Source organism: Entelurus aequoreus, linkage group LG07 (assembly GCF_033978785.1).
Source record: "Entelurus aequoreus isolate RoL-2023_Sb linkage group LG07, RoL_Eaeq_v1.1, whole genome shotgun sequence".
Lineage (NCBI taxonomy): Eukaryota > Metazoa > Chordata > Actinopteri > Syngnathiformes > Syngnathidae > Entelurus > Entelurus aequoreus.
The window spans coordinates 16,610,290-16,625,311 of record NC_084737.1 but is presented as its reverse complement, the minus strand read 5'-3'; the positions used below and the strand labels follow the sequence as shown (position 1 = coordinate 16,625,311).

Genomic DNA, 15,022 nt, shown 5'->3' with positions numbered 1-15,022 from the left:
TCTTGTGGTGTTCTTGTGGTGTTCTTGTCATGTTGTTGTGTTCTTGTCGCGTTGTATTGTTCTTGTGGTGTTCCTGTGGTATTCTTGTCGTGTTGTCTTGTTCTTGTGGTGTTCTTGTGGTATTCTTGTCGTGTTCTTGTCATGTTCCTATCTTGTTCTTGTGGTGTTCTTGTTGTGTTGTCTTGTTTTGTGATGTTCTTGTCGTGTGGTTGTTGTCTTCTTGTGGTGTTCTTGTTGTGTTGTCTTGTTCTTGTGGCATTCTTGCAGTGTTGCCTTGTGGTGTTCTTGTGGTATTCTTGTCATGTTCCTATCTTGTTCTTGTGGTGTTCTTGTTGTGTTGTTGTTGTGTTCTTGTGGTGTTTTTGTTGTGTTGTCTTGTTCTTGTGGTGTTCTTGTGGTGTACTTGTCTTGTTCTTGTCGTGCTTTTGTGGTGTTCTTGTCGTATTCTTGTGGTGTTCTTGTGGTGTTCTTGTTGTGTTGTTGTTGTGTTGTTGTCGTGTTCTTGTGGTGTTCTTGTCGTGTTGTATTGTTCTTGTGGTGTTCTTCTCTTGTTCTGGTCTTGTTATTGTGGTGTTCTTGTCGTGCTCTTGTGGTGTTCTTGTCATGTTGTTGTGTTCTTGTCGCGTTGTATTGTTCTTGTGGTGTTCTTGTGGTATTCTTGTCATGTTGTCTTGTTCTTGTGGTGTTCTTGTGGTATTCTTGTCGTGTTCTTGTCGTGTTCTTGTCATGTTCCTATCTTGTTCTTGTGGTGTTCTTGTTGTGTTGTCTTGTTTTGTGATGTTCTTGTCGTGTTGTTGTTGTGTTCTTGTCGTGTTGTTGTTGTGTTCTTGTGGTGTTCTTGTTGTGTTGTCTTGTTCTTGTGGCATTCTTGCAGTGTTGTCTTGTGGTGTTCTTGTGGTATTCTTGTCGTGTTCTTGTCATGTTCTTGTCATGTTCTTATCTTGTTCTTGTAGTGTTCTTGTTGTGTTGTCTTGTTTTGTGGTGTTCTTGTCGTGTTGTTGTTGTGTTCTTGTGGTGTTCTTGTCGTGTTGTCTTGTTCTTGTGGTCTTCTTGTGGCATTCTTGTAGCGTTGCCTTGTGGTGTTCTTGTCGTGTTCCTGTCATGTTCTTGTCATGTTCTTATCTTGTTCTTGTGGTGTTCTTGTTGTGTTGTTCTTATTGTGTTATTGTTGTGTTATTGTTGTGTTCTTGTGGTGTTCTTGTGGTGTTGTCGTGGTGTTGTGGTGGCACACGTGACCTGCGTGTGGCGCACCACGTGTCCCACGTTCCTGCACACACGTGTGTCGAACCATCACGCCTCACACCTGCCCGCCACTGAGTCGCTTGTCTTCTTCTTCTCTCCACGGGCCTTTGCGGTCTGCTTAGCGTCGCCTCCACCCTTCAGACTTACTGTGTCGCTGCGGAGGAATGTTGAGTGTCTCTGGTCGCCTCCCAGAAGATTAGGCTGCCCGCGCTGGCCTCATTCTTTTCCAAGTATGCCCCCTGAGAGTGTTTATCTGAGCGGGGTGATTGTGACGGATTGTTCGCATGACACACAGACACACATTTGCGAGGTGTGGGCGGGACCAGGAGCCGCTATAAAGGTTGTCCAGCTGGACAGTCCCCACTTCCTGTGTCAGCGTCAGCAGGTCCAGAGTCATCATGAACGACATCTACAAGGCTGCGGTACGTCTTTTAATTTCCTAACTTTTCACTGCCAACTTTTTCATGCTGTAGATGTTTGTGTCTGGCACCTTGGCAATCAGTGTTGACCAGGTCCATGACAGGTTGGCCCTCTCTGGAACCTTTGCATCCACGCTGTAGATGTTTGTGTCCGGAACCTTGGCAATCAGCGTTGACGAGGTCCACGACAGGTTGGCCCGCTCTGGAACCTTGCAGCCTCACATGTGCTAATTTGGGCTGCTTGCCCGTGGTCCTCTGGTGCCAGAGAGGGGCTTCAGGTTTAGATAAGCCCCTGCCCCCACCCTACACCCACAGGGAGGAATTCCAGCATTATCTCTGAGCTGTGAGTCGGCCTCTTCTGGAGCGACAGCCGCCGGCTTGTCCTCCCGCATCCCAGAGGGGAAGTGCACACAGGAATGTTTATTCCACGTGTTGATGTTCTTCAACATACATCATCCCTTGGAGATTGACTCCATTCTTACATGTCATTCTTCCATAAGCAGCTGTCGCTAGCTTTGCGGGATTACTCTTCTATTGTCAGCTCAAAACGCTTCCTCATTGTCCTCTCCACCAATCAAATCTCTTTCGAATCACCGCAAACTATTTGCCACTTGCCAAGATTTAACATTTTATTCTACAACTGTCCCCAGTTTTACGAGTTATTTACTTATTTTTAGACATTGACTTTACATTATAATCTTATTTAAGCATCATAATATTGTAGAGTCAACGGAGGAATAAACTATTCAAATAAGATATGTTTCCTACATCTTCTTCTTCTTTGGTATGAGACAGTTAGGCACTAATCTAAACTCACTGTGTGTCAGGGCTCAGATTATCAAGGTCCAGGTCATTAGCTGGGGGAAAGGTGGATGATGTGGTGGGAGGTCTCTTCCTTGGCTGAGCATGGGCATGCTGCGGATGGGCGCATGTTGGCATTGAATCGGCCAACACCGGTTTAGTATTGACCAGTTCTTGCAAGGAATGTGGTAGGCTTGTATTTGGCTTGACTTAGAGTTGAGGGGTCGGCATGTTTCAAGTGTGTTGAATTTGGGTCGACCAAGATTTGCTGGGTGGCGGGAGAACGGGCGCTGGGAGGGTAGGCGTTGGCGACCAAGGTCTTGGGAATTTGTGCAGGAGATGGGTTGGATCCTGCGAGGCCTTACTCACAAGTCTTTTTGTGTGGTTTTCCCTGCGTAGGGTGGCTGGTGCGATGCCAGATAGTACCAAGAGAAACTCCGTTGGGGTGGGTTTCAGGCAGCTGGTGACAATCCTCATGGTCTCGTTTAGGGTGATCTTGTTTAAAGACTCAACCAGACATGGAAGAGATGGATCCTTGATCTTCTTCTCACCACTGTCTCAGTGGAGGCTCCTCTTGGTTCTTCAGACCCCTTGGTTGTTAGCACCGTAGCAAACGACACACCTCCAACTGCAGGTAAGCCCTCTATGATAAGGCGGACTGGGAAGGTATGCGCTCATACTTTTCTGAAGCACATTGGTTGCCCCTTACCAGAGACCAAGAAGCCAACACTGCATGGTCCTGCATCAAAGTGATTCGTTATTCTTCATTCAATGCAGTACACGCCAAACAAAAAGCTTACAAGAACTGGCAGAAGAACCGCACAGGAGATTCATGGATCTGACAGATGAATACAAAAGCTGAAAGCCACCGTCCCATACGCCAATGTCGTCCCCTTGAAAAATAGCTCAAATATTTAAATAGTAAGCAGTGGTGGAAACTTGTAACGAGTGTGGCGGACAACAATAAATCCTGAATCTGAACACAGAAGACGGCCAAGCGCGACTTGGACCGAGAGAAAACGCAGGGTGTCTGAACAATACTTTGGTTAAGAACTCCAGTCGTAATGACTAACCCCTCCACCATCACTGCAACCTAAGACTTTAGAGTTAATATCTTCCAACAAGTTCTGGCCAAAGATGTCATCAAGAAACTTCGGAACCTTGATACATCAAAAGCAAATGGCGCACATGGCATCTCAGGCACAGTCTTGAATAACTATGCTCAGAGCTTTCTCCTATTCTTTCCAAACGTTTCAACAGATTTAACAGCAACACAGTACCAACAGAACGGAAAAGGGCTCAGGTTCCTAAGAAGTGCTTAAGAATGGAAACAAACAAGACCCATCAAACGACCGATGATCTAGTCTCACATCTCAACAGCGACTTTCATTTTTTGCTGAAGATTCCACCCTTCATGCAGTCATCCCAAGTCCTGCACAGTCTGTACAAATAGCTTGCACCAGGACCTACATCATGTTGGGAAGTGGGCCTCTGACTGGTGTATTACTTCAGCACCAGCAAGATGGAGGAAATGATCACACAACAAAGCACATCCCATGTACTAAACCATCAGGGGATCTTCTCCCTTCAAGGCCAGAGTTACCATCTAAAAGGCCTAAATAAGACCTCTTATGGAATATGCTTCACCAAATTGGAGTGAAGCAGGTACCACTGCACTCAGTATTCTCAGCAGACTTCAGAGAAAAACACTTTGTCTCTCGCGTATTGAAGACCCAATCAAAGCTAGTATCTACCCAGTGGCGCTGAGAAAGGATGTCTCTGCACCTTCAATCAATCAATCAAAGTTGACATCTATAGTCCTTAACTACAAATGTCTCAAAGGGCTGCACAAGCCACAACCACATCCTTGGCTCAGATCCCACATCAGTGCAAGAAAAAACTCAACCAATGGCAACAACGAGGAACCCTGGAAGGGACCGCAAATGTGAGGACCTCACCCTGGAAGGGACCGCAAATGTGAGGACCTCCCCCTGGAAGGGACCACAGATGTGGGACGCTCCCTGGAAGGGACCACGGATGACCCCTACACATGACCTTCCAAGAAGTGAATTATTAGAAAGAGGTTATTTGTGAACATTTGTTAAGTGGATTTTTGAGTTTGTGTGTTTCAAAATTAAAATGAAAAAGCTACATGATGCATTTTGTTGCTGGCAGGTGGAGCAGCTGACAGATGAACAGAAAAATGGTAAACAAAGCGAACTCTTGAAAATGGAGGGGGTCTATTCCACTTTGTGCTGACCTGAGCTCGGTCGCCCTCGCAGAGTTCAAGGCCGCCTTCGACATCTTCGTTCAGGATGCGGAGGACGGCTGCATCAGCACCAAGGAGCTGGGGAAGGTGATGAGGATGCTGGGCCAGAACCCCACACCTGAGGAGCTGCAGGAGATGATCGATGAGGTGGATGAAGATGGTAACCACCACATTTTTTTTGCCTTCATAGTCCATCATCTAAGTTCACTTGTCTTCTGGCCCGCTCTGCACCAGAGTCACCTGAGTCACTTGTTGCCAGGCAGGACTTAAGACTCCTAAGTAGTACTACACCAGAGTCACTTGTTGCCAGGCAGGACTTGGGACTCCTAAGTAGTACTGCACCAGAGTCACTAGTTGCCAGGCAGGACTTAAGACTCCTAAGTAGTACTACACCAGAGGCACTTGCAGCCAGGCAGGACTTAAGACTCCTAAGTAGTACAGCACCAGAGTCACTAGTTGCCAGGCAGGACTTAGGACTCCTAAGTAATACTGCACCAGAGTAACTTGTTGCCAGGCAGGACTTAGGACTCCTAAGTAGTACTGCACCAAAGTCACTTGTTACCAGGCAGGACTTAGGACTCCTAAGTAGTACTGCACCAAAGTCACTTGTTACCAGGCAGGACTTAGGACTCCTAAGTAGCACTGCACATGGATTGAGCAGATCAACACAAACAAGAATTACTCAGGAACCAGGAGTGAGTTCAAAGTCGCCGCCAAATTCAACTCCAAGAATTTGCATTAAAGTTACAAATAGGAAGTAGAATTTAAATTCACATTTGAATCAAAGGAAACTGAATCACAATTCCAGGTGATGGTTCTGATATTCAGGATTACACTTGTACAGTATATTATATATACTTGTACAGTATATTATATATGATATATACTTGTACAGTATATTATATATACTTGTACAGTACAGTATATTATATATGATATATATACTTGTACAGTATATTATATATGCTTGTACAGTACAGTATATTATATGATATATATACTTGTACAGTATATTATATATACTTGTACAGTACATTATATATACTTGTACAGTATATTAATGTACTTGTACTGTACAGTATATTATATATACTTGTACAGTATATTATATATACTTGTAGAGAATATTACATATTATATATATGTGTACAGTATATAATATATTATATATACTTGTACAGTACATTATATATATACTTATACCGTATAGTATATATACCTGTACTGTGTATTATATATTATGTATACTTGTACAGTATATTATAAATGATAAATGTATATTATATATACTTGTACAGTAGATTATATATTATATACACTTGTAAAGTATACTATATATACTTGTACAGTATATTAGATATACTTGTACATTATATTATATACACTTGTACAGTATATTATATACACTTGTACAGTACCTTATATATTTATATATACTTGTACAGTATATTATATATTATATATACTTCAACAGTATATTTGTATTTACTTGTACATTATATAATATACACTTGCATAGTATATTATATATACTTGTAAAGTACATTATATATTTATATATGATTGTACAGTATATAATATATACTTGTACCGTATGTTCCATCTTCATGTTACATATTTCATACAAACATTATTACTAAAACCCTCATCTACAGCAAACATTATATATTCACTTGTGTTAAGTTTGGATATAAAATATGTAACATTAAAAATTAAACATGACTTTGTCTTCACAAGAAATGTTTTTCATGAACAAACAAAAATAAAATCATCTTCTATAAAACAGATGATTTAATTCGATGTATTATAACTTTCAAGTCAAATCATTTTAATTCTACTTCCTGTCATTCTAAGTCAACTTCCTGTGGGGCGCAGCCGATTCGTTTCAAATTCCAGTTCTGCAAATGACTTGAATGGAATTTCCAAATTTGGAATGTTGCACAATCCTGATAAAAACATCTTTTCTGAAGTATTATTCTGGCATTGTGTAGTAAAAGTGCATTCAAAAGGTCATCTTGTGATACTTTCAACATAAAAGACTTCCTGTGGTCTACAGAACACATCATGCTAAAAGCAGCATGACATAGAACATCTCGCATACATGATGTTCTACTGACCATCTACTGCCTCTACTTCTCCCCGCCATCTTTGTTGTAGTTTTTATCTTCCATATGGAGTCTCCTGACAGATATAAGTGACAACTATACACTACTTTGTATGAGAAACGGCAACAGCGGACGATGTATGTGCATGTACGAGCCAGTCTACCCCACAACAAAAGCATAGAGAAAAAGAAGGAACTTATTGACTACAGTGCAAAGCACTTTGGGTAAATTTCTACCATATATGGATGATCTGCTGACGTCACACTTGGGAAAAACGTCACAAATCGTGCAGTTTCCAAACGACTCGTTTGGAGAAAGTATGAAGGAAGGCAAGATTATTTTATAAACATCGCTGCCATGCTTTGATGTCACATTTTGGGGACTAGTGCAGATCCAAACACACAAAGACACAAACACACAAAGACACACACACACACAAAGACACAAACACACAGAGATACAATCACACAAAGACACAAAGACACACACACACACAAACACAAAGATACACAAACACACAAAGACACAAACACCCACCGACACAAACACAAACACACAAAGACAAAAACACACAGATAAAAAAACACAAAAACACACAAAGTAAAACACACAAAGACACAAACACACGGAGACACAAACACAAAGACACAAAGATACAAAGACACAAAGACACAATGACACAAACACACAATGACACAAAACACTGAAACACACAACAACACAAAGACACACACACAAAGACACAAACACTGAAACACACAACAACACAAAGACACAAACAAAAACACACAACAACACAAAGACACAAACAAAAACACACAAAGACACAAACAAAAACACACAACAACACAAAGACACAAACAAAAACACACAAAGACACAAACACCCTAAGAGACCGACACAAACACAATGACACAAAGACACACACAGAGACACAAACATACAAACACACGAAAACACAAAGGCACAAACACACAAAGACCCAAACACACGAAGACACAAATACACAAAGACACAAATACACAAACACACGAAGACACAAACACACAAAGACAAAAATACACAAACACACAAAGACACACACACACAAGAAGACACAAACACACAAAGACACAAACACACGAAGACACAAACACACAAAGAAACAAACACACAAAGACACAAACACACAATGACACAAACACACAATGACACAAACACTGAAACACACAACAACACAAAGACACACACACAAAGACACAAACACTGAAACACACAACAACACAAAGACACAGACAAAAACACACAAAGACACAAACACACTAAGAGACCGACACAAACACAATGACACAAAGACACACACAGAGACACAAACATACAAACACACGAAAACCCAAAGGCACAAAGACACAAACACACAAAGACACAAACACACGAAGACACAAATACACAAACACACAAAGACACAAACACACGAAGACACAAACACACAAAGACACACACACACAAACACAAGACACAAACACACAAAGATACAACGACACAAAGACACAAACACACGAAGACACAAATACACAAAGACAAAAATACACAAACACACAAAGACAAGAAGACACAAACACACAAAGATACAAAGACACAAACACACGAAAACACAAACACACAAAGAAACAAACACACAAAGACACAAAGACACACAAAGACACAAAAACACAGACACAAACACACAGACACAAACACACAAAAACACAAAGACACAAATACACACAGACACAAACATACAAATACACAAACACACACAGACACAAAGACGCAATGACGCAAACACACAAAAGACACAAACACACACAGACACAAACACACAAAGACAGAATGACGCAACCACACAAAAACACACACAGGCGCACAAAGACACACAGACAGGTAACAACAGGTAAGAGAAGTAGGAGGACCTCTAAGAAGGTGCAGTGATGAGAGCTGCTGAGATGTTTGCTGCGTGCAGGAAGTGGCACGGTGGACTTTGATGAGTTCCTGGTGATGATGGTGAGATGCATGAAGGACGACAGCAAGGGGAAGTCTGAGGAGGAACTGGCAGAACTGTTCCGCATGTTTGACAAGTGAGTTTCAAAAGTGCTTCTACTCAATCGCTGACCGTCAGTGAAACATTTTCACAATTGAATGCAACAAGGAGTGAAATGATGCTCCTCCATAGTCCATAATCAATAATACATCATCAATAACATGAATATGACCGCTATGAGTCATGTGACCAGCGTTGTGGGGGTGTGCCTGCAGGAACGCGGACGGTTACATCGACCTGGACGAGCTGAAGACCATGCTGGAGTCCACGGGAGAAGACATCACAGAAGACGACATCGAGGAGCTGATGAAGGACGGGGACAGAAACAACGATGGCAAGATCGATTACGACGGTGAGAACAGCAAACTTGATCACTTGATCAATAGCCCTGATTCTCATGGTGAGCATTTCCATGTGTTGCTGCTTTGCAGAGTTCTTGGAGTTCATGAAAGGCGTGGAGTAATCCTCAACACCAAACCTCATCCTTGTCTCCGTCCGTCACGTGACTGGAAGCTGACTTGAGTAATCCTCAACACAAAACCTTATCCTTGTCTCCCTCCATCACATGACTGGAAGCTGACTTGAGTAATCCTCAACACCAAACCTTATCCTTGTCTCCCTCCGTCACATGACTGGAAGCTGACTTGAGTAATCCTGAACAACACATTTTATCCTGGTCTCTCTCCGTCACATGACTGGATGATGATTTGAGTAATCCTGAACACCAAATCTTATCCTTGTCTCCCTTCGTCACATGGCTGGAAGCTGATTTGAGTAATCCTGAAAACCACACATTATCCTTGTCTCCCTCCGTCACATGGCTGGAAGCTAATTTGAGTAATCCTGAACACCACACCTTATCCTGGTCTTCCTCCTCTCACATGACTGGAAGCTGACTTGCGTAATCCTGAACACCACACCTAATCCTGGTCTCCCTCCGTCACATGATTGGAAGTTGACATGAGTAATCCTCAACACAAAACCTTATCCTTGTCTCCGTCCGTCACATGACTGGAAGCTGATTTAAGTAATCCTGAACACGACACCTTATCCTGGTCTCCCTCCGTCACATGACTGGAAGCTGATTTGAGTAATCCTGACCACCACATATCATCCTGGTCTCTCTCCGTCACATGACTGGAAGCTGACTTGAGTAATCCTGAACACCAAACCTTATCCTTGTATCCCTCAGTCACATGACTGGAAGCTGATTTGAATAATCCTGAACACCATATTATTCTGGTCTCTTTCCGTCACATGACTGAAAGCTGACTTGAGTAATCCTGAACACCAAACCTTATCCTTGTCTCAGTCTGTCACGTGGCTGGAAGCTGACTTAAGTAATCCTCAACACCAAACCTTATCCTTGTGTCCCTCCGTCACATGACTGGAAGCTGACTTGAGTAATCCTCAACACCAAACCTAATCCTTGTCTCCCTCTGTCACATGACTGGAAGCTGAGTTGAGTAATCCTGAACACCACATATTTTCCTGGTCTCTCTCCGTCACATGACTGGAAGCTGACTTGAGTAATCATGAACACCAAACCTTATCTTTGTCTCCCTCCGTCACATGGCTGGAAGCTGATTTGAGTAATCCCGAACACCACACCGTATCCTTGTCTCCCTCCGTCACATGGCTGGAAACTGACTTGAGTAATCCTGAACACCAAACTTTATCCTGGTCTCCCTTCGTCACATGACTGGAAGCTAACTTGAGTAATCCTGAACACCAAACCTTATCTTTGTCTCCCTCCGTCACATGGCTGGAAGCTGATTTGAGTAATCCTGAACACCACACTGTATCCTTGTCTCCCTCCGTCACATGGCTGGAAACTGACTTGAGTAATCCTGACCACCACACCTAATCCTGGTCTCCCTCCGTCACGATTGGAAGTTGACTTGGGTAATCCTGAACACTAAACCTTATTTCCTTGTCTCCCTTCGTCACATGGCTGTAAACTGATTTGAGTAATCCTGAACACCACACCTTATCTAGGTCTCCCTTGTCACATGACTGGAAGCTGATTTGAGTAATCCTGAACACTAAACCTTATCCTTGTCTCCTTCCGTCACATTGCTGGAACCTGATTTGAGTAATCCTGAACACCACACCTTTCTGGTCTCCCTTCGTCACATGACTGGAAGCTGACTTGAGTAATCCTGAACACCACACCTTATCCTGGTCTCCCTCCGTCACATGACTGGAAGCTGACTTGAGTAGTACTGCACACTAGACCCTATCCTAGTCTCCCTCCGTCACATGACCTGGTTGAAGCTGAGAAGGACTCTGCAAGAATGAAGGACTGTAAAAACTGTTTCTGATCCATGGTTCCTTCCTGCATTGTTGGAAATACAAAATGATGAAAGTCAATCTTCAACTTTTTTCTCCTTTGGAGCTTCAACTTCTAGAATCTTCACCAACAAGTTGTTGATGGCGATGTTGTTGATGTCGATGTTGTTGTTGTTGATGTTACCATTGTTGATGTCGATGTTGTTGTTGTTATCATTGTTGATGTTATTGTTGATGTTGTTGCTGTTGTTAATCTTGTTGTTGATGTTAATGTTATTGTTGATGTCAATTTTGCTGTAGATGTCGATGTCAATGTTGTTGTTGATGTTATTGATGTCAATGTTGTTGATGTCAATGTTGTTGTTGATAATGTTGTTGATGTCGATGTTTTTGTTGACGTTATTGTTGATGTCAATGTTGCTGTTGATGTCGATGTTGTTATTGATGTCAATGATAATGTTGTTGATGATGTCGATGTTGTTGTTGATGTTATGGGTGACAATGTTGTTGTTGATGTCGATGTTGTTGTTGATAATGTTGTTGATGTCAATGTTTTTGTTGACGTTATTGTTGATGTCAATGTTGCTGTTGATGTCGATGTTGTTATTGATGTCAATGATAATGTTGTTGATGATGTCGATGTTGTTGTTGATGTTATGGGTGACAATGTTGTTGTTGATGTTACTGATGTCAATGTTGTTGATGTCGATGTTGTTGTTGATAATGTTGTTGATGTCGATGTTTTTGTTGACGTTATTGTTGATGTCAATGTTGCTGTTGATGTCGATGATAATGTTGTTGATGATGTCGATGTTGTTGTTGATGTTATTGGTGTCAATGTTGTTGTTGATGTTTTTATTGTTGATGATGATGATGTTGTTATTATTGTGGTGGTTATTGATTGTTGTGTCGACAAAGCACAATCAGCCCTAAATCAAACCTGTGTCATTGATGTTGTTTTGACTTTTACAAACATTTTGGGATGTTTGATAAACACTCAGGACTTTTTCTTTTCCTCATAAAAGATGCATGTTGTGCTCAGATTGTTTTCTCAAGAAATAAACACTTTTTTGGAGTAGTTTATATTTGTATTAATTATTCAAACAGTTCTTATTTTCATTAATTGTTTTAACAGTTATTAATTATATCAATTGTTAAAACAGTTATTAATTTAATTAATTGTTTAAACAGTTATTAATTTTCATTAATTGTTTAAACAGTTATTTTCATAATTGTCTGAGAAGTTATTTCTCATGTAGCTTGACTAATAATAGAGGTGAAGGTACACAATATTAATAACTATATTATTATTAGGTACATAATATTAATAAAATATTATTAGGCACATAATATTAATCATAATATTGATATTAGGTACATAACATTAAAAACAATATTTTATTAGGTACATAATTTTAATAACAATATTATTAATAAGTACATAATATTAATGATAATATTATTATTAGGTACATAATATTAATAACAATACTGATAATAGGTACATAATATTAATACAATATTATTATTAGGTACATAATACTAATAATAATATTGATATTAGGTACATAATAATAATAGTATTATTATTAGGTACATAATACTAATAACAATAATAATATTAGGTACATAATATTAAAAACAATATTATTATTACGTACCTAATATTAATAACAATATTATTATTAGGTACATAATATAAAAAAAACCTTAATAGTAAGTACATAATATTAATAAAATATTATTATTAGGTACTTTATATTATTTTTAATATTACTATTTGGTATTGTATGTAAATATGAATATTTGGTACATAATACTATTAATATTATTAATAACAATATTATTATTAGGTACATAATATTAATAACAATATTAATATTTGGTACATAATATTAATAACAATATTAGTATTAGGTACATAATATTAATAGCAATATTATAATTAGGTACATAATATTAAAAATAATATACAAATTTGGTACATAATATTAATAACAATATTAGTATTAGGTACATAATATTAATAACAATAGTATTATTAGGTACATAATATTATTAATAACATTAATATTTGGTACATAATATTAGTAACACTATTAATATTAGGTACATAATATTAATACCAATATTATTATTAGATACATAATATTAATACCAATATTATTATTAGGTGCATAAAATTAATAATATTATTATTATTGTTTGTATTATTATTTTTCTCCAAACAAAATTAAGTCAAGTTTAATTCCACATATACTAATATTAATTTTTCATATTCTGCGTGACAAACATGTGCCGAGAGATGAATCATAATTAGAAATATGATGACTCATCATCTTTGCGCACATACTAATTTTTCTTTTTCACATCTCAAACTATTTTTCTCACCAAACTTCTACAAATATAGTGTATTCTATTTGACACAAAATGTTCTACAGACTGAGATATCATTAATATTATTCCTACCCAATAAAGGAATATTTAAAATCTTTCTTTCCTAACTTTTTTTGATGATGGACTGACTTCTTGACAACTTGACAACACGTGACACTAACCTGCGTTAATGAATATTAGAAAGTATTACTCTGGAAAAAAAACAGATATTCATCTTGAAAAATAATTTCACTTTGGAGGATTTCATGTGGGTTTTTTTTCAGGAATGTTCCAACGTTCCTAAAGGCTAATATGAATAATACCATGAATTATAATAATAATAATAATAATAACAATAATAATAATAAGAAGAAATCATCATTTTGTGGGTTGGCAGTAACATTATCTCAAAGTGAAAATATGTAAATATGAATATTCATTATGTATACAACACATTATCCAGTGTACATTACAGTATATGTAAATACGAATATTCATGATGTATACAACACATAATCCAGTGTACATTATATGTAAATATGAATATTGATGATGTAAGCAACAAATAATCAAGTGTACGTTATAAGTAAATGTGAATATACATGAGGTATACAACACACAATCCAGTGTACATTATATTTAAATAGGAGTATTCATGATGTATAAACACATAATCCAGTGTACATTTTATGTAAATATGAATGTTCATGATGTATAAAACAAATAATCCAGTTTAAATAATATGTAAATATGATTATTCATGATGTATTCAACACATAATCCGGTGTACAGTATCCGTAAATATGAATATTCATGATGTATACAACAAATAAACTATTGTACAATATTTGTAAATATGAATATTCATTATGTATACAACACATATTCTAGTGTAAATTATATGTGAATATGAATATTCATGATGTATACAACCAATAATCCAGTGGACATTATATGTAAATATGAATATTCATGATGTAACAAATATTCCAGTGTATATTGTATGTAAATATGAATATTCAAGATGTATACAACAAATCCTCCAGTGTAAATTATATGTGAATACGAATATTCATGATGTATAAACACATACTCCAGTGTACATAAGTAAATATGAATATTCATGATGTATACAACACATAATCGTGTGTATATTATATGTAAATTACAAATATTCCCAAAGTATACAACACATAATCCAGTGTACATTATATGTAAATATGCATATGCATGATGTATATCAAAATAATCCAGTGTAAAATATATGTAAATATGAATATTCCTCATGTATCCAACACATAATTTAGTGTTTATTATATGTAAATGTGAATACACATGATGTATACAACACATAATCCAGTTTACATTATAAGTAAATATGAATATTCATGATGTACACAACAAATAATTCAGTGTACATGATATGTAAATATGAATAATCATGATGTATAAACACATA

The 15,022-nt window shown here is 38.1% G+C and overlaps 1 protein-coding gene across 1 annotated transcript; it reads left to right on the top strand.

Annotated features, from left to right (window-relative positions):
- The first annotated feature begins 1,432 nt into the window (after window positions 1-1,432).
- Window positions 1,433-12,284, top strand: tnnc1a (troponin C type 1a (slow)). The gene is made up of 7 exons (XM_062052712.1): window positions 1,433-1,472; window positions 1,538-1,664; window positions 4,638-4,668; window positions 4,745-4,891; window positions 8,818-8,932; window positions 9,111-9,247; window positions 9,327-12,284. Exons 2-7 carry the CDS (start codon window positions 1,641-1,643, stop codon window positions 9,356-9,358), a joined length of 486 nt encoding a protein of 161 aa, XP_061908696.1. The 5' UTR covers window positions 1,433-1,472; window positions 1,538-1,640; the 3' UTR covers window positions 9,359-12,284.
- Window positions 12,285-15,022: the final 2,738 nt, after the last annotated feature.